At 42.6% G+C, this 26811-nt stretch overlaps 1 protein-coding gene across 1 annotated transcript in view; it reads left to right on the top strand.

The window, feature by feature from the left end:
• LOC311239289 (macrophage mannose receptor 1-like) overlaps positions 1–26811 on the top strand; it is a gene marked incomplete at its 5' end in the record, with an annotated part of 86044 nt that overhangs the window by 43730 nt on the left and 15503 nt on the right. Inside the window, 9 exons of the mRNA XM_084327596.1 lie at positions 9949–10112; positions 11448–11471; positions 12043–12110; positions 14574–14674; positions 15452–15594; positions 18655–18757; positions 19547–19674; positions 19868–19909; positions 25445–25547. Coding sequence (XP_084183722.1) covers positions 9949–10112; positions 11448–11471; positions 12043–12110; positions 14574–14674; positions 15452–15594; positions 18655–18757; positions 19547–19674; positions 19868–19909; positions 25445–25547 — 876 coding nt within the window. The remainder of the gene's footprint in view (positions 1–9948; positions 10113–11447; positions 11472–12042; positions 12111–14573; positions 14675–15451; positions 15595–18654; positions 18758–19546; positions 19675–19867; positions 19910–25444; positions 25548–26811) is intronic.

The raw sequence follows: 26811 nt of genomic DNA, 5'->3' as shown, positions 1-26811 counted from the left end.
TGTTGCTGACTAGTCCCACCACGGTGGTGTTGAACTTGTCTGTAAACTTGACAATGGTGTTTGAGCCATGCACCGGTTTGCAGTCGTGGGTGAGGAGGGAGTAGAGAAGAGGGCTCAGCACACAGCCCTGCGGTACACCAGTGCTCAGAATGAGAGTGGAGGACTTGAGGCTGTCCAGTCTGACATGCTGAAGTCTGTCGGTCAGGAAGTCCAGTATCCAGTTGTAGAGGGAGGGGTCGATGCCAAGGTCATGGAGCTTGGTGATCAGCTTGAAGGGGATGATGGTGTTAAATGCCGAGCTAAAATCAATGAACAGAAGTCACACGTACGTGTCCTCCTGGTCCAGATGGAGGAGGGCAGGGTGTAGTGCTGCGGAGATGGCGTTGTCCGTATTCCTGTACTGGCGGTAGGCAAACTGGTAGGGGTCAAGTGAGGGTGGTAAGCAGGATGTAAGGTGAGCCAGGACAAGCCTCTCGAAGCACTTCATGATGGTGGAGGTGAGTCCTATGGGTCGGTAGTCATTGAGGCTATCTGGGGAGGCGTGTTTATGGACAGGAATGATGGAGGTGACTTTGAAGCATGTGGGACATTTTGCCTGGGCCAGGGACAGCTTGAAAATCTCAGTAAGGAGGACCCCCGTCAGCTGCCCAGCAAAGACACAGAGTACCCGCCCGGGGATCCCATCGGGTCCGGCAGCTTTTCGTGTGTTGGTTTTGCACAGTTCCGCAAACACGTCAGTGGGGGAGAGTGTGAGGGTCAGGTGGTTGGCAGGGGTGGGGGTCTTGATGGCCCTCTCATGGTGGTCCCTGTCAAAACGGGCGTAAAAGTAGTTTAGGTCGTCTGGGAGGGAGGGGTCAGTGGTCAGGGGGGTGGCGTGTTTGGGTTTGTAGTCTGTAATGGCCTGCAAGCCCTGCCACATGCGCCGGGGGTCAGAGCCATTTAGATGCTCCTCGACCTTGAGCTTGTGGTTGTGCTTGGCCTGTTTGATGCCCCTCTTCAGATCGGGCCGGGCTAGACAAGTCAAGTCAAGTCAAGAGTTTTATTTGTCACGGCATACAAGTATACAATGAAATGCGGGTGGTCTTGCCCGCAACGATGTGCATAATACAATAGTAATAACATATAATAGAATCCAATAGAACGACATTGTGCAATAAAACAAGTAAACAGAGTAGGGCATATCGGTATCTGTACATGAGTTATTTACAGAGCATGGTAGGACATGCTAGGTCCTGTGGTAGTGCAATACACTGTTAGCTACGGATGAGGCACTGGGTCTTTATGTACATGCTATATTCTACAATCTCAAGTTATACAATACTATTCTTAAAGTGACCTTTCCTTAGTAGCCATAGGTGTGGGCGTGTGCAGCATGAGTGTGTGCTTGCTCATGTTAAAGTGGCTGCTAGTGTGTGAGCGTGTACAGTGTGTGTGTCGTGTGTGTGCTCATGTGTGCTTGTGTGTAGACTGTAGGCTTGTGGGTCACCTGATCTGAAGGCGATGTCACGTGCGTTCAGCAGCTGGCGGACCTGCCCGTCTATCCATGGCTTCTGGTTAGGGAAGATTGTGGTCAGCTTGGTGGTGGTGACCTTGTTGATGTTGGTGCTGATGCAGTCCAGGGCGGAGGAGGTGAAGGTATCAACATTTGTGTGAAAGTCCACTGTGGCCTCCGCAGAAAAGTTACTCCAGTTGGTGTTTTGAAGCTGATGCTGAAGTGCCAGGTCTGCTCCCTCGGGCCAGATTTTCACAGATTTAACTATGGACGCTTGATGAGTGGTTGGTATTTCGGTAGGAGGAACAGTGAGATGTGGTCCGACTGGCCCAGGTGGGCGAGAGGGAGGGCCTTGTAAGCGTCTTTGGTGTTAGTATAGGTGATCTAATGTGTTGTCTCCTCTTGTTGGACAAGAAACGTGTTGGAAAAATGTAGGTAGTACAGACTTTAAATTGGAGTGGTTGAAATCTCCTGCAATAATGAAGGCAGCCTCCGGGTGGCGTGTCTGTTGTTTGCTAATGGCTACATGCAGTTATTTCATGGCTAGCTTTGCATTAGCATCTGGTGGTGTATATACTGCGACTGTAATGATGCATGTAGTTTCTCTGGGCTGATGGAATGGCCTATTTTTAATCATGACAAACTCAAGCTGAGCCGAACAGTGCTTAACGATGGTGACATTATCTGTACACCACAAGTTGTTTACACTCCTCCCCCACGCTTCTTTTATTTTATTTTTAATTTCTTTTGTTTTTTTCCCTGCCCTTTTTTGAGGGCACTCCATCCACCCCCCCCCCCCCTCTTTGGGGGACAACTTTATTATTTATTATATATTATACGTTTTAACTATTTACAGTACAAAATTAAATAAAAAGTGTAGTATAAAATAAGAAAAATATTAAAAAAATATATTTCATTGCCCTCTCGGAGGGGGGGAACTCAGACTAGACATTGACAAACAAATTACAACTAAGGACAATGAAGGACAACAACGAATACACATGACAAGGGAAAGGGGGAGGGCAGAGAGGGGAGTAAGTAAAGTAGCGGGTGAGGAGGGGGATTGAGAGAAGGGTGGGTTATGGAGTGGATGGCTCACAGGTCAATCTCCTATGATTAGGAGCCTAGATTATCCACAAGCAATTCCCAGATGTTATTAAATTGTGAGACTTCGATGTGATCCACGGTTGAGATTGTTTCCTGTGATATGTAATTTGAGAGAAGGCCCAACCATTGCCCAGTATTCAAATTTTTTCTTGTCTTCCAGTTTAAGAGGATAGTTTTCTTGGCAACAGCTAGAGAAACGAGTAGGGGTTTGGTGTTCTGGACTAATAAATTGATAGCAGTAGTATCCCCAAGTAGGCAGAGGGAGGGGGAGAGAGGAATGCTGCAGCTCATGACCCGGGATAGTGTATTGATGACGGAATTCCAGAAGTCTTGAACAGGTGGGCAGAGCCAGGTGGCATGGAAATAGTTGTCTGGGGTGTTGAGGGTGCAATGGGAGCATACATCTGTGCTTGCAAATTCCATTTTAAACATCCTGTGCTGTGTGATATGTACTCTGTGTAACACCTTATATTGGATTAATTGAAGGTTAGTGTTGTTAGTCATTGTGAATGTGTTGGTGCAAATTTGTTCCCAGGATACGGCATTGGGAGAGAAAGCCAAGTCCTGTTCCCATTTTGTGAAGGGGAGATGGAATGTAGTGTCTGCGCTTGCCAGTATTTTGTATATTTTTGAAAATATTTTCTTCTGTGATGTTATTTTATTCATTGCTAATATAATTGGAGGTGGTTCAAGATCATTCTGTGTAGTGTTCATTTTTTATTTCAAAATTGATTTCAGCTGTAGAAATTGGAAGTGTTTGTCTGTCCCAATGCCGTATCCTTCAGTCAAATCTTGATAAGTGATTAGGCTGTTGTCTGTGAAGATGTGGTGAAGATGAACATTGTTACTCAGCTGATAGAGTTGTACCCTTCCTGATGAATTGTCGTACAGAACTTGTAAGTCGCTTTGGATAAAAGCGTCAGCTAAATGACTAAATGTAAATGTAAATGAGTAATGCCTTTTTGTTTCCAAGCTGGGAAGTATATGGGTGATTTGCCGAGTTGAAAGTCAGGGTTGTGCCAGATTGGTGTGTATTTACAGGGGGTTAGTGTGTTACCAGTGATTTTGTTGGCTTTCCACCAGGCTGTCAGAGTTGTGGAAATGACTGTATTCCTAAAACAAGAGTGATGTTTTATGCTTGTGCTAAAGAATGGCAGATCTTGTGGTGAGATTTCCATGCACACGTCCTTCTCAATGTCTTCCCAGGGGTTGTATTGTTGGGTAGGGTGAATCCATTTGTAGATGTATATTAATTGGTTGGCCAGATAATAGTTGAGAAAGTTAGGTGCTTCAAGTCCTCCTTGGTTTTTGTTTTTTTGAAGGGTGGTTAACTTAATTCTTGCTTTTTTATTCTTCCAGTAAAACTTTGTAATGGTGGAGTCCAGGGAGTTGAACCAATTGGTGGTAGGCTGGGTTGGGATCATAGTGAATAGATAATGAATTTTTGGGAGAATTGACATTTTGACAGTTGATATTCTACCTATTAGTGAGAGTGGTAAGTTTAGCCATCTTTGTGTGTCGTCTTCTATTGTTTTTAACAGTGGGATGAAATTGAGTTGAAATAACTCTGACAGTCTGGGTGAAATGTTGATTCCTAGATATCTGATATTCCCTGAGGGGAAGGAGAAGGATGGGCTCTGAGCTGCAGGACTCCTATCACCCCCCCACAATGGCAAGATGATTGACTTCGACCAAGTCCCCCACGCTTCTTACCGCAGTCAGCTATTCTGTCAGAGTGAATACAATGACGTCCTTGTAGTTCAATCGCGCTATCTGGTACGCCATCGTGTAGCCAGGATTCAGTGAAGATTAGCATGTTTGCATCCGAAATCCTTTTGTTATTTGTAATCCATAAACGTAGCTTGTCCAGTTTGTGCGCCAGCGACCAATGTTCCCTCTAACGTGTGCCCGTTGGCAAAACACTCCCACGCACATCTAATAATAATAATAATAATAATAATAATACATTTTATTTGGAGGCGCCTTTCAAAACACCCAAGGTCACCTTACAGGGCATAAGAACAGAACAATCAGGATTAAAACAATGATCTTTGCAAAAGTGTCAAGACAAACAATGTAAACGTATGAAATATAAAACAGTGGCACACAGGGTGCAGTTATAGTGAGTATGCCCAGTAAGCAAGGCAGTTAAAAGACAAGGTTAAGAAAAGAATAAGATAAACAACAAGAAGTATAAAAAACAGTGAAGTTAAAATAACAGACAAACAAACAGCAGGGGGTATTGGGCAGTGATGGAGGTTATAGTGAATATGCGAGTTTGAACAGATGGGTTTTCAATTGTGATCTGAATGATGATAGTGAGCCAGACTGTCGGATATGTGGGGGCAGGGAGTTCCAGAGTCTGGGAGCCGAGCAGCTGAACGCTCGGGCACCCATGGTACTGAGGCGTGAGCTGGGGATGGATAAGAGTCCAGTAGAGGATGAGCGAAGGGTGCGGGAGGGGGTGTAATCTTGGAGGAGGTCAGTGATGTAGGTGGGGGCTAGATTGTGGAGGGCTTTGAAGGTGAGTAAGAGATTTTTTAAATCAATCCGGTAGTGCACAGGGAGCCAGTGTAGTTGAATGAGGACGGGGTGATGTGGTGGGATGAGTTTGTGCGGGTGATAATCCTAGCAGCAGAGTTTTGGATGATTTGGAGTCTGTTGATGAGTTTGGTGGGAAAGCCGGTGAGGAGAGCGTTACAGTAATCGATCCGGGATGTGACAAATGAATGGACCAGGGTTTCTGTATTTGATTGGGACAGGGATGGGCGGAGTCTGGAGATATTACGGAGGTGAAAGAAGGCAGACCGGGTGGTGTATTTGATGTGTGGTGCAAAGGAGAGGGAACCGTCCAGAATGACACCAAGGCTTTTGACTTGGGGGGAGAAGGGTACAGGGAAGCCGTCGATGGTGATGTTTGGAACTGGGGTGTTTTGTGATTTGGAGCCGATGAGCAGGGCCTCGGATTTGCTGCCATTTAATTTCAGGACGTTTCTGCTCATCCAGCTCCTAATGTCCTCAAGACAGGTGGTGAGGGAGGTGGGGGGAAGGGCAGTGGTGGGTGTGGAGGAGATGTAGACCTGTGTGTCGTCTTCATAGCAGTGGAAGTGGACCCCATGGTGACGGAGGATTGTGCCCAGGGGAAGGAGATAGATGGTGAATAGGAGGGGACCCAATACTGACCCCTGGGTGACCGTGAAATCTGTCGCGCACAGAAACGTTTGTGTATATGCATGTAGTTAAATTGACTGGCGCGTTGCACCGAATACTACGGTACCCTGTTGCGTGTGACGTTACCCAGAGAAGCCTGCTTTCAGTATTTTGTGGGTGTCGCTACTGCGCTCACACACACAACAGATGAGGAAGCGGACAGATCCGACCAGCATTGATTCTGCTCACAATGCCAAATCGAAAATGTTCATTACAGATGAACTGCAGAGAAAATTCCCAATTTACCGTCCCGGTCGAGACTAATTGGAAGCGGAGTGCAACACGTGCAAAGCTTGACCATATGTTTCTGTGTCTAATGGTGCTGGCGATCTCAAAGCTCACATGGACACAGAAAAACATTACAAATAAAGCTGTGCGAGGCGAGAGTTTGATTGTAGTATGCAGCTATACAGAGAGAGAAAGAAAATTATTTAAAACTATTTTGATGCCTCAAAATGATGTTTTGGTTTGATAAGATGCTTATGATACAATCATTCTAAGGATTATGTGTGTAATAAATTAGTTTTGTACACTAATTGCAAGTTATGCAAATGTAAACAAATCGAAACTACATAGTGCACTTTTAAATTACTATCTTTGTGAGGTTACTGTTTTATAATTTACACTAATTTTGCACTACCTATCTTTGTGAAAGTGGCTTCTCAGCTCTGGTCCAGCTGAAGACAAAGCAGAGGAATAAATTGGACATTGAGCATGACCTCAGAGTTGCTTTGTCTACCATCACCCCAGACTTTGAGACTCTTGTCAGTAGCAAACAACATCCCCAGTTATCCCATTAGTTCCCTGGGATGTTAAGCTAAGAAGTCTGCTAAGAAGGATATATTTATTATTATTATTATTATCATTTTATTTCATTGTGTTTTTAGCCCTAGTTGCACTTTTGTTGCAACCCCAGTTATCCCATTAGTTCCCCCAAACTTACTGTAGGTCTGTTATGTTAAGCTAAGAAGTCTGCTAAGAGAAGCAGCATTATTATTTATTATAATTTTATTTCATTGGGTTTTTAGCCCTAGTTGCACTTTTGTTGCACTTTTTTGTGTTTATTTCATGTTTTTAACAGTGCATGAAGGATTGTGTATTAGTGCAACAATTTTTTTTGAAATAAATCATAGTGGTTAAAAAATTTGGGTCGCGACTAAGGAAAATGTTGGGTCCCGAGGCTAGACCAGTTGAGAACCACTGATTTTGAACATTACTTCATATTTTTCTTGTTCTTTATTTTGTCCAGTAAGACTTGAAAATATATATTATTTTGTCATAGGTTGATTTAGTTATTTTCTTGAGATTTGTCAGATAGATTACTTTAGGCATAATACAGCATGTTGAGTAACTTTGGTTATAGAGATATTATTTTGTTATATAAAATAATATAAACAGAAATGTTATATCCATACAGAGGAGGCATACTTTAAATATATTAAAATGATAAGGCATCTTTGAGTAAACTTCGAGTATCATTAAGTATCTTGAGGCTGAAGGCAGAGTGTCCTCTTTAAAAAAAAAATCACAATATGGTCACCCTTGAAGTCGCATGATAATTCACTTAATAAAATAATGACGAGTCAGCCTCCTAAAAAGACAAAAGTTAGTGACACGACTCACACCGCTGCCGCCAACCCAGCCAAAGTAAGGACTTTGCTCTGTATCGTCAATCAATGGTCAAATAAATATTTGATTAAGGAATATAATCAGCAAAAATGTATAGATTTTTATGTTAGACATTGAGGGAAGTTAAGATTCTCAGATTTGTTACAAACCGCCGCTTATCAACTAACCAGTTAATCGGCAGGTGACGTATGTTGCTGATGTCTGCTCAGGAGGTTTGAGTGTTTGCTCAGACCGAAAAAAAATTTGAGGGAACATTGCCAGCGACCATACATTGGCAAAAAGGAGGCAGCGCTATGAGGAGCCTGAGCTAGCCTCAGTCGCGCACCAGCTCTGCAGCCCCGCTTCTTTGCGATCCCTACGCCATCTATGAGGCCTCTTTGTCCGGGGAGGCAATGTAAACAGACCCGGTGTGCCCGGAGGTCTGACGACAATGCCATTCGGTCCATCAAAAAAGATGGGAATATCCAGTAATCCGACACGTGAACCAATGTCCAGTAGCTCTTGTCTTGTGTACAAAGGGTCAGCGCGAATATATTAGGCAAATAGACTAAACATGAGTATGCAAATAATAGTTGATTTTTTATTCCTGGTGAGACAAAAAGCCGCTGCTTGATCAAGCGGCGCCATACACAGTACACACAAGAGAAAGGGTGAATAGCTTATAGCAGACTTAAGGATTTTACAATATTTTTGCTAATGAAGTGAAATATTTATTATCATCAACTATCCAGGTCGTTTTTATAGTGTAACGCTACTTCAAATCATTGAACGTACAGAGAGAGAGAGGGAAACAGAGACAGGCTCAGGCCCCCCCGCCCTTCCTCACTATTGGAACTCCGCAGAAACTGATTTATCCTGTGTCCGTGAGCGTTTCCAGGGTTAGCTTAGCTTTTCTGTGTATTGAGCCATACTGTATTGTACCCATTCTGCAATATGTTAATACAATTGTCAATCAATCAATCAATTAGTTAGCGTTAGCATTAGCAGCTAACGTTAGTTAAGGTTTTTACCGCGACGTGGGCATACAGGAATGGTGATGATGTAAAACATGTTAGATGCATTGCTTGCAGAGTTTTCATTGCACATAGAAATAGCGCAACTCGCGAGAGGAGTTGTCACAGGGCTGTAGAACACAGGGCGGAAGAGCTGTCATACAGTAGCTTCTAAAATTTAAGGTGGTGGTATGGGCTCAGCCCATCCCTTACAGCTGGAGTTGGCATGAAGTTATCAAATGCGAGCGAAATGCGCACTGTCGAGGCCTGACTCTAGGCAGAATCACGAATAGTGGTTTAAGAGAAGTTATTTATATTTTGAATGTGATTCATTACGCACTAGTTAGATTACACGTTGCACATGTTATGACTTTGAACGTCTGCCATTTCCACCACATAAGGCATACAAGTAACAATACGATGCGTCGATCATGAATATGCAAATCGACAAAATTTCATGGTCGATGACATCGACATGGTCGACGAATCATTGCAGCCCTAATGTAACATAAACTGTATAATTGTGTGTATTTTTATGTACATTCCATTCATACTGAATCGTGTTGATTTTAATCAAGATTAAATAGCTTTTTTTCAAAGCTCAAAGTAAACATCAGGAGGGTATTGATCCCACAAAACAAGGTGGATCTGGGGTTGAAAAATAACAGGCCTCGTAGACTTTTCACAGAAATTGTAAGGATTTGTGAGAAATCAACCTTTGTGCTCTAAAAGTTATAAAAAAATTATATTTTCGTCTGTGCATCTTGTAAGGTAAACAAATTAAATCAGGGTGCCTAATGCTACTTTGTTTACTTTTCTTACTTTGCCCTTGTATCATCTGTATCCATTAGTGAATCAAAGTAATCCAAACTCTTGCATCTACTTATTTTTTCTTACAAAACAGGCTGAAACATTATTTGATGAACAGATGACAAGATAGAGGCCTGTTAACTCACTGAGCAATCTGTCTATTAGACGACTAAAATGTGTCAGGCAAAAATGAGGCTAAATATGGTTTAAAAGTGAAAGTTTAGTACACGTCTAGATAACATAGTCGTTGTTTCTAAATATACAAAATATGTAATAATCTTTGGGCTAGAAGTGGGATATATCTAGTCTTGACATATAATAGCCAGACGTCAGGAAATTGCTATTAGAATTATTTTAGCACAATATCTGGACTTCAGTTGTGCATCTTACTTATTTACAGTCATTTGCCTGATATTATAATGTAACCATGTAATAATGAATTAAACTGCTTGGGCTAAAAGTGTTCTATATTTAGTCTTTACTGGGAAAGCACTGGGAATCCAGATATTGGGATATTTTAATAAAATTGTCCCAACCTGATGATGATTTGAAAAACTGGCTCAAAATTACCATTGAGCCAATGCGATTGGGGTTGATTTTACAAATGCTTTGCAAAAAAATATAAAAAATGTAAACACACTTAAAGTATGGTTCTTCATCTGAAAGCTTCAATTGAATGTTGATGTTTGATGACAATTTTCTCTGCAGATTACACCGTCACTAGTGATGGCTGGATCGAGTGGAAAGGAAGTCAGTATTACATTAATACCCGTAGGATGGGCATGGATGACGCACGCCACTTCTGTCAGCAGAGACACAGCGACATGGTCATCATTAACAGCGGTGCTGAAAATAACTTCCTATGGAAACAGGTGGGCAGTAGCACTTATGATACTTTACTTGATAGATTTCCAGAAGTGAAAGTTACTCACGGATATGCAGTTCACATTAGGGCATCCGCTGTGAGTCGACCCCGGGAGGATTCAGTGGAGGAGGCTCACAAAGGCAGCAGAAATTTAACAGGGAGGATGTAATGCTTAGGGTTGGTCCGGTAGAAGTAGGATTCGGAGGGTTCACAGCACTATCGACTTCATTATTGTTTGGAGAGTTGGGGATGCGTGGGAGGAGGTTTTGAACGGCGGGAGATGAGAGAAGGCACAGAAGAAGCTTTGGTTGAGGAGAAATAATGTCAGCTGGGGACCAAAGTGAACAAAGGGTAAAAGTATTCTCTTTATTTCTCTGTCGTTGCTGTTTCATGGCTGATATTGGAGTGCAGAGAAAACCCAATGCTGGGTGTATTTATTGAGGTCTTAGAGTATGTGATCCAGTCCAGTGGTGGAGAGCGAAGTCCAGGGTGAGCAGGGGTCCAGGCTGCAGCAGGGGTCCAGGGTGAGCAGGGGTCCAGGCTGCAGCAGGGGTCCAGGGTGAGCTGGGGTCCAGGGTGAGCAGGGGTCCAGGGTGAGCAGGGGTCCAGGCTGCAGCAGGGGTCCAGGGTGAGCAGGGGTCCAGGGTGAGCAGGGGTCCAGGGTGAGCAGGACTTGAGCAAGCTGCAGCAGGGGTCCAGGGTGAGCAGGGGTCCAGGGTGAGCAGGGGTCCAGGGTGAGCTGGGGTCCAGGCTGCAGCAGGGGTCCAGGGTGAGCTGGGGTCCAGGCTGCAGCAGGGGTCCAGGGTGAGCTGGGGTAGAGCAGGCTGCAGCAGGGGTCCAGGGTGAGCTGGGGTAGAGCAGGCTGCAGCAGGGGTCCAGGGTGAGCTGGGGTCCAGGCTGCAGCAGGGGTCCAGGGTGAGCTGGGGTAGAGCAGGCTGCAGCAGGGGTCCAGGGTGAGCAGGGGTCCAGGGTGAGCTGGGGTCCAGGGTGAGCAGGGGTCCAGGGTGAGCAGGGGTAGAGCAGGCTGCAGCAGGGGTCCAGGGTGAGCTGGGGTAGAGCAGGCTGCAGCAGGGGTCCAGGGTGAGCAGGGGTAGAGCAGGCTGCAGCAGGGGTCCAGGGTGAGCTGGGGTAGAGCAGGCTGCAGCAGGGGTCAGGCAGAACTGCATAGAATAGGATCAAAAATCCAAATGCAAAAACACAGAGCAAAAATACAAAAAGGCTAAATGCATTGTGTTTTATTATAAATGTGTGTGTGTGTGTGTGTGTGTGTGTGTGTGTGTGTGTGTGTGTGTGTGTGTGTGTGTGTGTGTGTGTGTGTGTGTGTGTGTGTGTGTGTTTACAGATCGCCAAACACCTGTATGGCAGGGTGAGCAGGGGTCCAGGGTGAGCAGGGGTAGAGCAGGCTGCAGCAGGGGTCCAGGGTGAGCTGGGGTAGAGCAGGCTGCAGCAGGGGTCCAGGGTGAGCTGGGGTCCAGGCTGCAGCAGGGGTCCAGGGTGAGCTGGGGTAGAGCAGGCTGCAGCAGGGGTCCAGGGTGAGCAGGGGTCCAGGGTGAGCTGGGGTCCAGGGTGAGCAGGGGTCCAGGGTGAGCAGGGGTAGAGCAGGCTGCAGCAGGGGTCCAGGGTGAGCTGGGGTAGAGCAGGCTGCAGCAGGGGTCCAGGGTGAGCAGGGGTAGAGCAGGCTGCAGCAGGGGTCCAGGGTGAGCTGGGGTAGAGCAGGCTGCAGCAGGGGTCAGGCAGAACTGCATAGAATAGGATCAAAAATCCAAATGCAAAAACACAGAGCAAAAATACAAAAAGGCTAAATGCATTGTGTTTTATTATAAATGTGTGTGTGTGTGTGTGTGTGTGTGTGTGTGTGTGTGTGTGTGTGTGTGTGTGTGTGTGTGTGTGTGTGTGTGTGTGTGTGTGTGTGTGTGTGTGTGTGTGTGTGTTTACAGATCGCCAAACACCTGTATGGCAGCTCTTATTACATAGGACTCACGGTGGATCTTGACGGTGCATATGGGTAAGTATGACTGCATGGAAGCAGTGTGGACATGTTGACAAGTAATTGGCATACATAAACATTTGTATTTCAACAATAATTTCCTTCTTACAGCAAATACTGGGTAATGGATTTCAAAGTACTGGATCAGAGTATATATATACATCAAAGTATAGTATTCAGTATAATATTAATTCCATGTATTCACAAAGTGCTGTATGTAACATTTGTGTTGCATTGAAACCATGCACTTAAGTTGTTTTTTGTGTGTTAAAAGGAACATTGTTTTGCTTAAAGGAACGTATTTTTGACACATCATCACACAGTCATTCTTGCCTTGATACAAAAATCAAGGTGCTCTTTATTTTTCGTAAACCTTTACGGTTAATGTTTTCTGCCAATTCACCACATTGGCTTCCAGTGTATCTGGAAATGTGTCTTAAAACACATAAACTGAAGAAAGTCACCACATTTGACAGAAATTCCACTAAAACAATGTGTCACTTGTTTTCGTAAAGGATTTGTATCACATTCTTCTTTTTTAGACACTGTATTAGGGCACAATAGAGCAACATTTCTGGGGGGGGGGGGGGGCGGGGTCTAAAAACATTCAGGAAAATAAATGCACCTCCACCATAAGAATATTATGAGTTATCGATTTTATGAGCATTATAAGCATGTCACTGTTAATGTTAATTTATTCATTATTGGACTGCATTTGTTTATAATTTTACCAACTAACCCTATTGTAAGATTAGGGTGGTCTGCAACCTTATCAACCTGTCACCTGCCGTTCTGTGACGTCCCTCTGCGTTGTGTTTGTAGTCATTTGTTGGTTGATGGCAATCTTACTGGCTGTCACACACTGTTTCACCCCGTTGATACATCCATAATCAGAAGAATTAACACTGGAAACGTGATCTCTTTCCTTGATGGTTAAGTTTATTTCATAAACATAAGGTCTCGTCCAAACAAAATAAATTGAAAGTCTTTGAAAGGTGAAGAAACTAAATTAATAGTTCTATCTCTCTTGATGGTTTCGGCATAGCTCCCTAGCCGAAGCCTGTCCTGTTATCTGTTAGCCTGTAGCTAGCTCTGTCCTCTGGGCTGCTCCTCCCCCAGCCTGTGGAGGGATCTCTGCTGTCTCGCTGTCAACGCTTGTCTGTGTGACTTGAACCCACAGCTTAATGTCTTCAAGTCTCTCTATCTCTTGCGATGTCGAACTCCCTCTGTCGTGTGACTATCTCGTTAGCAATGTCAATGTCTCTCTCTCTCTCTCTCTCTCTCTCTCTCTCTCTCTCTCTCTCTCTCTCTCTCTCTCTCTCTCTCTCTCTCTCTCTCTCTCTCTCTCTCTCTCTCTCTCTCTCTCTCTCTCTCTCTCTCTCTCTCTCTCTCCTGAATGGGCTTTCTCCCGTTTCTTATCTCTCTCACACTCTGTCTCAACACACAAACCCAGAGGAGATGTCTGTCTCTGGTTTACAGTTTAACACGGTTAAACAGATATCTATAGGTTGTTATAACCAAAAATTAAAACCATTGATTTCATCACTATTGTACCACTAACCCTATTGTAACAACTAACCGTATTGTTCCAACTAACCTTATTGTACCAACTATCCCTATTGTACCACTAACTCTATTTTACTAACTAACTAACTCTATTGTACTACCTAACGCTATTGTACCAATGAACTCTACCTAACCATATTGTACCAATGAACTCTATTGTACTACCTAACCCTATTGTACCAATTAACTCTATTGTACTACCTAACCCTATTGTACCACTAACTCTATTGTACTACCTAACCACATTGTACCAATTAACTCTATTGTACTACCTAACCCTATTGTACCAATGAACTCTATTGTACTACCTAACCCTATTGTACCAATGAACTCTATTGTACTACCTAACCATATTGTACCAATTAACTCTATTGTACTACCTAACCCTATTGTACCACTAACTCTATTGTACTACCTAACCCTATTGTACCAATGAACTCTATTGTACTACCTAACCCTATTGTACCAATGAACTATTGTACTACCTAACCCTATTGTACCAATGAACTCTATTGTACTACCTAACCATATTGTACCACTAACTCTATTGTACTACCTAACTCTATTGTACTAACTAACCCTATTATACCAATTAACTCTATTGTACTACCTAACTCTATTGTACTACCTAACCCTATTGTACCAACTAACCCTATTGTACCAACTAACTCTATTGTACCACTAACTCTATTGTACCAACTAACCTATTGTACCAACTAACTCTATTGTACCAACTAACCCTATTGTACCAACTAACCCTATTGTACCAACTAACCTATTGTACCAACTAACTCTATTGTACCAACTAACCCTATTGTACCAACTAACCCTATTGTACCAACTAACCCTATTGTACCAACTAACTCTATTGTACCAACTAACCCTATTGTACCAACTAACCCTTATTGTACCAAGGTGGATGGATGGCTCTCCAGTGGTGTTTGAGAGGTGGGATGAAGATCAACCTGATTTCAAGAACAATGATGAGAACTGTGTCGTCATGACAACCTCAATGGGTGAGCAAACTCACATCCCTCTCACTGGCACAATTGCACGAGACAATTTTTAACAAAGCGTTCACCCTGAAATGGTTGTAAATGGTAAATGGCTGCTTCTTTATATAGCGTTTTTATCCAAAGCGCTTTACAATTAGTTACAATTAGATATACCGATATTGTCCAACTCTTAATTTCCGATACCAATATCAATGGATACCGATATATGCAGGGTTTACCCCCCAAAAACGGAATAATTTCAGGTAATTAACATTACATATCTATTGTTGTGGAATTAACACAACATTGTGCATACTTTTGACAATAACGTAAAATCAGAATTTGTTCTTACTTGCTTGCCTGGGTAAATAAAGGTTATAGAAATGTAAAAAAAGAAAATATTAAAACCATTGATTTCATCACTATTGTTGTACCACTAACCCTATTGTAAAAACTAACCGTATTGTACCAACTAATTGTACCAACTAACCCTATTTTAACAAAACATTTTTTATTTTATTTTTTTGAAAACCGATACCGATATTTTCCGATATCACATTTTAATGCCAATATCGGCCGATAATATCGGTAGGCCGATAATATCGGACATCCCTACATTTGACCCATTCACTCACACATTCACACACCGACGGCGGCGGATGCGACCATGCAAGGTGCCAACCGGCTCATCGGGAGAAATTAGATCCTGTTCAATAGACAAACAAAATAAACAAATGCTATTGTTTCGTTAGCTTTTTGGGGGAAATATGAAACGTTGTCTCTTCAATGTGCTCACAGGATTCTGGCATGATAATAATTGTGGGACAGATGCCGGGTCCTTTTGTAAACGCAATGGATCACCTCCTGTCAACGCCACTGTCAAGCCGACAGAGCCTCCTAAAGGTGGCTGTCCTGTCGACTGGTCTCTATTTGACTCAAAGGTAAGAAGTCACTGTCACCATATCTGTTACGAAGGATCAGATTAAACCGAATATATATATTTATTGATTGATATATATTGCATAGTATTTGTATATCGTCTGATATCCCTTGTGTATTCTTTGTGCATATACACGGAATATCCCTTTTACCTAGTACAGACCATAATATTTCGTTCTCCTATTGGACAGTGGTCCCTTAGGCGCCACTGCCATACCCCCAAGGTCTACTTCAAAGTTACCGCCAAGGCTTGTCTGAACATGCCCGGTTCGGCGCAAGAATACGAGACAGGAATAAGGCTGGTACTAGATTATTCACCGCACGTATAAATACGTCGCAGGTGGATACAGCAGCACTTAGCCTAAAGTCAAGTTACTCTTGAACGAGTTAACCTAGAAACGTGTTACCCTCAAACGTAAAGCCTTCATCACGAGTCAACGACCAAGTGAAGTGAGCAACCGTGCATCTAAATAGAGCACTTATAACCGCGTGCAAATAGGATAGTAAAGTGTCAGAGCTTAGTGGAATAACGTCAAGTTCGACCTAGTTAATGTGAAGTACCGCGCACCGGAGAATCTACACCGGTGAATGCAGAGCCCCTTTCCGGCTGGATTATTATTATATTGCTTTGGTCCTGTGGCTATTGGAGCGGAGGAGAATCGTCTACACCCCACTACTGTGTGGGATTTACCCGTGAGGAACATCACTCGAGCCCGTCTCTTGGAGAGGCTGGCTGGCTTTCACCTATGCTGCACGCATACCTGGATTACAGCTGCTGCTTTCGTCTGCTGATCAAGGGAGTAATGTACCGCCCCCGTAGCTGGAGCTTATTGATTCCCCGTTGATCCAGAGTTTGCATTCGAACATTTCCTCCCCCTGCTGGCCTACAACTGGAGGGACCCTACCAGTATCTCCCGCTGCCTAACTAGTGTACCATAGATATAATTCCTAAGATACAGGTGGTATTCATTCTCTCCTGCGTAATATGATAATGGACTTACGTTATTGATTTGCTCACGCACATTCTTTGCCTTATAAGCACAACCCTACGTAAAGTAAAGTATTGTTATACTATCATTGCTGCTAATAAATATTCTTAAACCCAGTTTTGTGTGGAACCGTGTCATTGTGGAGGTGTTCTCATCATATACCTGTGTACTGTATGGCCAGTAGTAATGTACATAAGACAGTAGTGGTTTAATGATACCATACTTATATAATACAGTCAGGGAATTGTACCCCTCAGTTACAATATCTGAATATACCTGCATATAATCCCTCTATATACCTATTTAAACACCTGTATATAACCCATATAACTCTGTATGATAGCATGTACAATAATGCTGTATATACCGTATACAAAATTATAATAATAATAATAATAATAATAATAATAATAATAATAATAATAATAATAATAATAATAATAATAATAATAATAATAATAATAATAATAATAATAATAATAATAATAATAATAATAATAATAATAAATAATAATACAAATATATATATATATATGTATTCTTAATTTCTTACCATTATATACTTAATCCTTTTACATATCTGTAGATACTATCTATATCTATCTATAATCTTTTTTTTTTTTAAGTATCATACTGAATTCCAATCTGAATGTTCTCACTTTGATCACACGGGCAGAGATCAAATATGTATCAGATATAGGACCACATATGAAAATGACCCAAGATTTCTGTATTCACACTGCTCTCAATAAATCTTGATTTTCGCCACTTCAGCCTGTAGTGTGAACTGTGTCTGGATCAAAGCACCTTGTTTCAGCCTGTAGTGTGAACTGTGTCTGGAACAAAGCACCTTGTTTCAGTGTGAACTGTGTCTGGATCAAAGCACCTTGTTTCAGCCTGTAGTGTGAACTGTGTCTGGATCAAAGCACCTTGTTTCAGCCAGTAGTGTGAACTGTGTCTGGATCAAAGCACCCTGTTTCAGCCAGTAGTGTGAACTGTGTCTGGATCAAAGCACCTTGTGTCAGCCAGTAGTGTGAACTGTGTCTGGATCAAAGCACCTTGTGTCAGCCAGTAGTGTGAACTGTGTCTGGATCAAAGCACCTTGTTTCAGCCAGTAGTGTGAACTGTGTCTGGATCAAAGCACATTGTTTCAGCCAGTAGTGTGAACTGTGTCTGGATCAAAGCACCTTGTTTCTGCCAGTAGTGTGAACTGTGTCTGGATCAAAGCACCTTTGTGTCAGCCAGTAATGTGAACTGTGTCTGGATCAAAGCCTTAACCACCTTGTTTCAGCCTTTGAACATTTCAGGAATGTATTAAACATTGAAATGAAACATGGAAGTTGCCCATTCAAAAGCAAACCTTTGATTTGGCTAGATTGTCAGCTCTGCTATACCTTTCCAGCATGAGTGACAATTAACTGTAACACTTGCAGCATGTCTGATCATTGAAAATCTGCATAATACACTGTCACCTCACAGCTAGAAGGTCCTGTGTTCGATTCCCGCTTGAGGACCAGGTTGCCGTGTTGCCAGTTACCCAGGTGGGGTATCTCCCGGGCCTTTCTGTGTGGAGTTTGCATGTTCTCTCCATGCTCGCAAGGGTTTCCCCTCCCGATAAGATAAACCCAATGGAAAAACATGCACAACAGATCACTAACGCTGTCGCATCCCTGAAGAAGATGGACAGGAGCACTTGGATTGCTCCCCGGGTGTGGCACACGCTGCAGCCCTTGTCTGCTACTGGCTGCCCTTGAGGGGAAGGACGACAGGATGGGAAGTGCAAAGAACATTTGATCAGCGACTCAGTGCATGTGTGTGTGTGTGTTCCTGTGGGTCGCCCATCGTGAGTGTGTTAAATCTGCATGACAAATAAATTCTTCTTCTTCTTCTTCTTCTTCTTCTTCTTCTTCTTCTTCTTCTTCTTCTTCTTCTTCTTCTTCTTCTTCTTCTTCTTCTTCTTCTTCTTCTTCTTCTTCTTCTTCTTCTTCTTCTTCTTCTTCTTCTTCTTCTTCTTCTTCTTCTTCTTCTTCTTCTTCTTCTTCTTCTTCTTCTTCTTCTTATATATGCCTCTAGTGTTTCAGAATCATTAAGGAGAAGACGACATGGACAGAAGCAAGAAGAGGATGCATTGGAATGGCAGGCAACTTAGTCTCTATCCTCTCAAGACCCGTGCAAGGTGTGTTTATAAGAAAATATCTTTGTCAATGAATTATTAGACAAATTAAAGGGGTTCTTATATGTATGTTTACTTGTGGTTCAGTGAGATGTACAATAAAAATGTTCTTTCTTATATTAGAGTGGACAGTATCAAACCTGGAAAAAAGATAAATGAATAAATGACACAAACCAGGTGGGGAGGGGAGTTTACTGTCCACTCAACTCAAAGTACAACAATGCACCTTGTCATTATGCAAACAATGTATATCGGACAAACACTAATTTGTTGCTGATGCACTTGTAAAATAGAATAGAATAGATGGAATAGACTTTATTGTCATTATACAATGTCATATAACGAGATTAGGGACTCGAACTTAAGGTGCTGGTTCACAGAAATAATAAAAAGGAAACATAATATCACAATACTATACAAATAAAAAAAGGAACAATGTCACAATACTATACAATACAGAATATACAACAATACAACAATCACAGTGTCAGACAGTAGTGGTGGTCTATACTGTATATTGCACAGTGTGGGAGGAGGGGGGGGGGGGTGGTACTGTGCATGTCAGAGTTAAAGGTGGTGATGGTTCTGGGGAGAAAACTGTCTCTAAAATTGTTTTCCAGTCCGTTGTGTTTTTTTCTTTTTTCTTTTTTTATCAGTAAACCAAAATATGTGACCCCCCCCCCCCCCCCCTTAGTCCAGAGTGCATTTACCCTTGATTGAGAAAATGCTATATTCACACACAAACATCTACTTCTGCCCAATACAAGGCTCATTCATAACTTTTCTTCTCAGCATATTTGATCACCCGCATGTCAGAAACCGCCGCTCCTACAGACCTTTGGATTGGTTTGAATAGTTTAAGAGGTGATGAATATTGCTGGACTGACGGGCGATCGAGAAAATACACAAACTGGGGCAGTGTGAGTAGAGAAGAATTCACATTATATTCTAATTATTATGAATCATGATTACGTTATTATGTATGTAATGTGAATATTTGCAATTGATCTGTACATTTATGTTGAGAATTGTTTTGAGAAAGTAAGCCGTGCAAATGTATTGCTCGTGAAACGAAGTGTCTTTGTAATTTTCTTCTCATATTGTTGGTTATAGAAATCTCGCAGTCGTAACGGATTCTACCGCAGATGGAATGAGGTAATATGTTCAAATATAATTTTTAAATAAATAAATATAACCTCTATTTATGACTTGGGAAAGTCAAAAAAGTATATTTCACCTTTTAAAAGAGGCATGCCTCCCTGTCCACAGAGTAACACAGAGTAAACTCTGGATATCTTCCGTGCCCTCATTTATCAATGTTGCGTACGCACAGATATGTGCGTAACCCGTGCGTACGATCATTTCTAAGCAAAGTGTGGGACTTATCAATTTGAACGTGTTTTTGACTTTGTGCGTATATATACGCACAGCTCTGACCGTGCGTACCTGGCGCCCAGCGGTAGAATATGGAGACTGCAGACGGACGGCATATGCTTTCATCAGTTTCATGCATTAGTTTCAACGCGGAAATAAGCTTTCGTGCATTAGTTTGACTGACGTGTTCTGTATGACCCCCCATAATTCATTATAGTTAATTGTAAAATAGCGACAGTAGTGTAATTATTGTCAAAACCCTATAAATAGCATTTGGAATAATAGGTATTTCTTTCTGAATGAATGCAGCATGGTTTATATATAGCATTATCGGAATATACAGGGTGTACTGACTGCGCTCCGCATAACTCAACTCGTCATTATTTTGCGCATAGATTGCAGAAATACGGGAACATTTTGATTATATTTAAAAGGCTTTGCCATTGTTAAACGAAATAAGTGGAATTTCGAAGCTGTAAGCAGAATACAAGTCATATGAACACCCACGATATAGTGTTCTTCCCCCTTCCTACTGTATAAGAAAGAATTAAAAACGCATTGCAACGAGAACAGAGGTTATTTGTTGAGTTTATGTGTATTACAAAACCCTTGCAATAAATGTGTCTTAAATGAATGAAAAGCATACATGCTCTGGATACAGAGCATATATCGTGTGGGTGATATGACTTGTATTCTGCTTACATAACTTCGAAATTCCACTTATTTCGTTTTACAATGTCAAAACGTTCCTGTATTTCTGCAATCTATGCGCAAAATAATAACGAGTTGAGTTCTAACAAAGAACGTATTACATGCTGGGTAGGCTGATAGAGTAAACTGTAAATAAAATAGCCTATAACATTATAAAGGATATGGGTTATAATAGCAGGAGTTCCCAACCTTTATTCCCCAGAGCCCCACGATTCATTGGAGACATATAGGAATATGATATGCTAAAGGTATACTGGTCCGTCAGCGAGGAGATTTAGCCCACAGCGGATAGCCATTAAATGCCATTTGAGAATATAGGCTATAGTATTAATGCAAAACGACGGCCTATAGCCTATACATATTATTTAATGTTTTCATAAGCGTAAATATACAGCTAGATTAACGATCAAGTTAGTTTACTGTGCAGGCTTCGCAGGGCTGTGCCATGTGTTATTATATATCCGCAAGTTACTGTTGCATAATGTAAGCTATGCTATTATATGTAATTCATATAGGCTACCTAATACCGACAACCAAATAGATTGTATGCCTCTACAAATCATATTATACCCGGTAGCCAATCGAACGAAACTAATAAAAGCATTCATATTCCAGCATGGTTATAATGACACACCAACGCCAAACAGTGGTTAATAGGGCCGCGGGAAGTCAGTCAGCATTGGGGGTGCTGAGATAAGTGATATAATAATAATAATAACGTCATAGGTTTACCACTCTGGTAAACCAGCACTCTCGTTCACTAGAGGAGACCACTGCCCAACTCCGCGCTCTCACGCTCAGCTCTACGGAGCAAGACAAACAATGTAACCGTTTTGATGCAAACATCTCTGCCCAGCCTACCCCACCTGTCGCGCCCCCGGACAGATAGACCCATATCCCCGCACCAGAACGCTACGACGGGGACGTCTCTAAATGTCGTGCCTTTATTTTTCAATGTTCACTAGTATTCGGACAACAGCCGCACACCTTCCAAAGTGATACATCTAAAATCGCTTACCTGTCGGGTCTGCTCAAGGGTCCTGCGTTAGAATGGGCAACAGCTCTCCACTTCAGTCAGTCCTCCCTCTGCAATTCGTTCCCTGCATACAGATGAAGCCCTTCAGATTCAGGTCCCTTCTGCCACTCCTCTGTCACTTTAGAACTAGCACTCAGGTGTTAATTTTCGGGGGCTGGTGGCTGGGTCTAAAACGTAAACAAAGTGAGGGTACTTAACTTAAGTGCTTCCCCAGGGAGGGGGTCGGGGGCTACTGCCCTCAGACCCCCAAGATAATTTTTATATGGGCAGTCTGACTTGGGGTACTGACCATATATTAGTGTTGCAATGCATGATAAATAAACAGTGAAAAAAGCTAAGAAATCGGATGGGGCAGATAGATTCTCCACCCCCACCCCAAGGGCCTTTTAACTAACAATTTACTGACCACTGCAGTGAAATTACTTAAAATGTGGCAATATAAAAAAAAAATTATCCACTTTTTCTCCTTATTTTCAATTTTTTCTCCCATCCCAATTTCATATTGCCAATTCTCCCCTCCCCTGTATTTTTTTGTATCCACTTTTTCTCCCCATTTTCTATTTTTCTCCCATCCCAATTTCGTATATCCAATTCTTCCCTCCCCTGTCTTGAACGTTGCTAGACTATGCCTCCCACAGGTCGGTTGTAGTGAGGACAGAAGCCCCTCCGGTACACGAGGAGGCAGCCTGTCGCATCTTTTCACCGCAGTAGCTCGAACTCTCAGTGGCGAGGAGTAACGCGTGGGAGGCTCATGCTGCCCACTTCCTGCTTCTGTCGAACCGGCATCACCAAACCGACCTGTAGGAGTCGCTGTCCACAACGTCAAATCCCCACCCACCGGCTTTCCCACCCCCTAACACTTGCCAATTGTGTTAGTATGAACGACCGGCCAGCCGGTAGCAATGCAGAGAGCTGGGCTCGAACCCAGCGTCTCCTGCGTTAGAGGTGAGCGCCTTGCCCACTGCGCCAATCAGCCGCCCTCCCCTGTCTTGAACGTTGCTAGACTATGCCCCCCACTGGTCGGTTGTAGTGAGGATAGAAGCCTTGCATCACGTGTCCCCTCCGGTACACGAGGAGGCAGCCTGTCGCATCTTTTCACCAGACAGCGCGGACTCTCAGTGGCGAGGAGTCTCTGCTGTACAGGCGTCACCCAACCGACCTGTAGGAGTCACTGTCCACAACATCCAATCCCCACCCATCGACTTTCCACCCACTACCTCTGCCAATTGAGATAGTATGACGACTGGCCCAAGCCAGTCGGGGAGTCGAGACCGGAGTCTCTTGCATTGGTAACGAGCGCAATCTCCGCTACGCCACCCAGCCGCCCAAATGTGGCAATATTTTATATGAACTGATTAATAACTGAATTGCGTGTATACATGGTATCACAAATAACCAAGTAGCCTATTAACTCATTGAACGCCGATCACGATGATAGTCGGGTTAAGTCGCCATTGCTTGAGCGCCAATCACGAGTATAGTCGGGTTTTAATCGTTATTTCTTTTATTAGCGATATCCATTCATTTTCATCCATCCAACCTGATGTTATCGTTGGGAATGGGTCTGAGCTCGCAAAAGGGCCAATACCGCCGCGTATCGTCTCCCGGATGGTATTGCACATCATTGGATTGGATTGGTTGGGGATGTGCATCAAAAAAAAAAACTCCGGCCCAGGTTTTCCTTCTCGGGCATGCAATATCAGATAACAGATGGACTAGAGTGGGGACACTCAGAGCAATGTGGATTATGTCTTTTGGAGATATAACGTTGGATCAATAAACGCGATCAATATTTGGAATGGCGATCAGGAATTGGATTAATCTTTTTGCAGAACATCAGATGTGAGGTAAGGAATCTATGTTACCAGTCTTGGGTTAATCAGATGTTTTTTTCACAGTGATCACAACGTGTGTGTGTGTGTGCGTGTGTGTGTGCGTGCCGTTGGCGCTGAGCGATTTTTTAGCCCGCTTTTGTATCGTGCATAAGGACACATATACTATCGATAATCTAGCGTTTATTTGAAAACGGTTCATAAATCAGCTGAAAAATGACAACGTGTTTTGTGTATTCCACTAAAGGGCTATTATAGCGTATTTCTCTGGAATTACTAGAAATCTCTAAAACTATACTCGTATTCAAAACGGTATAAAACGGAAATGTACAGATGAAAAAACAATCCGTTTCGTACATGTTGACTGCAAGCAAGTCATTGATAAGCGACGGGTGTATTAGACCCATAGCCATAATTTAAGATATATTTTAACTACTCGCAAATATCCCCGTCCTCCCATTGATTAAAGCGCTGCCGTACTAGGCCTAATTTCCCGGAAGGGGCTCGGCGGTCAATGAGTTAAGCTCAAGATTTACGAGTTATACAGTAATAGTTATAAGACAAGTAAACAGATTTTCTTTTCTTTTTGTCAAGTGAAATAATATTTTTAATAACTTTTTGAACTCATTTTCGGTTTGTATTTGTCAAGTAGACTAAAAAATATCATCTTTATAATTAATAATAACAATTAATAGATGATTATTTATCCAAAATATTAAGGAAAAATCTGATGAGTTTAAGTAGCACTGGCTAGTTTACTTCCTCTAGTTTACGCAGAGACTCTGTGTAGGAGTGCAGGACCATAAGTTATCAAAACCAGTGACACAGTGTATCCATGGCAACAAAAACATGGCGGCCCCCATAAAACGGATAGCTTAAAATTTGCAACAATTACAAATGTTGTTTGTAGAACTGTTTATCAAATGAAACATGAACAATTAACGGAACGTAGACCAAATGCGTCCACATTTTTATAGGATTCTAGCACATTTTCATAACAATAGCGAATATTACCGTTTTCATTGAGGTTTCTTACAAATTAACGATGCTTTATGTTGTCCTTTATATGCCGATTATCATTAAAATCTTAAATTGTACCATATGTCCCTCTTTAGACAACATGTAACGCTACCAGCGCACTTTTGTTAAGATAATTAGTTTACCATTCGCGGTCGCTATACCGAGGTCGCAGTAATAGTTTACCGCTGTTCAGATCACGGAGAAGAATAGACACATCCCAGTGACTTGTGACCTGTGCTAAGGATCTTGGGAAATGTATTCATGTAGTTTTCAACATTTTCACCTTTAAATTTTAAACCAATGCTGCCATCTACTGACAACAGAAAGTGTTGTCTATCGTCACTTCCGTATACAGCGTCGCCCGAAACCCATTCTAGAGATTCCCACTTTTTACTGGGAATGCGGCGTGGCCGTATTTGGTCCCAGACAATAAGAGTGGCTGCGATTGGTCACCGTGACGTTATCCTCTTTTGATTTCTAGTGTTTCCATTTATTTTGTATTTACCTCCCATATCATACTGATATGGGCATAGTTATGTTGTAATAAATTCACAATGTCAGTATTTTGGGTTTAGTCTCACCTATCTTAGCCCAGTACAACTGTAATAATCCTCCATAAGTTGAAAAGCTGTATTTCCCATCAAATGACTAGAAATAATGATGGCCATCACAATTTTTGATATAATGCATGTTGATCCCATACTGATATCTTACCAGGAAGAGTGTGTTGTGATGAGCAGCAGTCCTACCAATGGTATTGGGAAATGGGTGTCCATGTCATGCAATGACACCAATGGATACATTTGTCTGCGGAATGTTGGTGAGTGGTTTTTGCATTAAAGGAACATTTAGAAGATTTTTTACCTGAATTCTATCATTATGTTGTGAGGAGGAAATATGATAATCAGGCATGACACCAATGTGTTCTGTATCTCATGAGTCCCCCCCCCCCCCCCAAGATACAGTGCAGACCTCTAGTGAACTGAAGAGGCTGTTTCCTCAAGAGCAGTCCACATTGTCCACATTGACTTTGTCAATATTCCAATGTACAGTGTAAAATGTGTGTGTGTCCCCTACCCAACCCCCCCCCCCCCCCCCCCCCCCCCCACCTCCAATGTACAGCCCTCACCCAACCCACCCAACCCCACCCCACCCAACCAACCTCCTTCAATGTATCGTTTCTACGCCAAATGTATATACACTCCTTTTCTGGACACTTTTGTATCACAAACAGTACTGTATTTGCAAATCTGATATGTCATAAATGTATAGATGTAGCAGTACTGTCTATCTGTATGTCATGTATGTCATATATGTTATGATGAATTGAAAATGGGGGACCCTGATGTAAACAAGACGAAAGTCTTTCTCTGGTCTGCATCCCCTTAACAATTGTATGTATTGAGCTGTACTGTACTGTACCCATTCTGCAATCTGTTAATAAACTTTTCAATCAATCAATCAATAGTGAACTGAAGAGGCTGTTTCCTGAAGAGCAGACCTCTAGTGAGAATAGGCTGTTTCCTCAAGAGCAGACCTCTAGTGAACTGAAGAGGCTGTTTCCTCAAGAGCAGACCTCTAGTGAACTGAAGAGGCTGTTTCCTGAAGAGCAGACCTCTAGTGAACTGAAGAGGCTGTTTTCTCAAGAGCAGACCTCTAGTGAACTGAAGAGGCTGTTTCCTCAAGAGCAGACCTCTAGTGAACTGAAGAGGCTGTTTCCTAAAGAGCAGACCTCTAGTGAACTGATGAGGCTGTTTCCTCAAGAGCAGACCTCTAGTGAACTGAAGATGCTGTTTCCTGAAGAGCAGACCTCTAGTGAACTGAAGAGGCTGTTTCCTGAAGAGCAGACCTCTAGTGAACTGAAGAGGCTGTTTCCTGAAGAGCAGACCTCTAGTGAACTGAAGAGGCTGTTTCCTGAAGAGCAGACCTCTAGTGAACTGAAGAGGCTGTTTCCTGAAGAGCAGACCTCTAGTGAACTGAAGATGCTGTTTCCTGAAGAGCAGACCTCCAGTGAACTGAAGATGCTGTTTCCTGAAGAGCAGACCTCTAGTGAACTGAAGAGGCTGTTTCCTCAAGAGCAGACC

The sequence above is a fragment of the Notolepis coatsorum genome (genome assembly GCF_963971535.1).
Source record: "Notolepis coatsorum genome assembly, chromosome: 13".
NCBI lineage: Eukaryota > Metazoa > Chordata > Actinopteri > Aulopiformes > Paralepididae > Notolepis > Notolepis coatsorum.
Note: the sequence above shows the minus strand (reverse complement) of the source record. Positions and strands in the feature narration are given on the sequence as shown.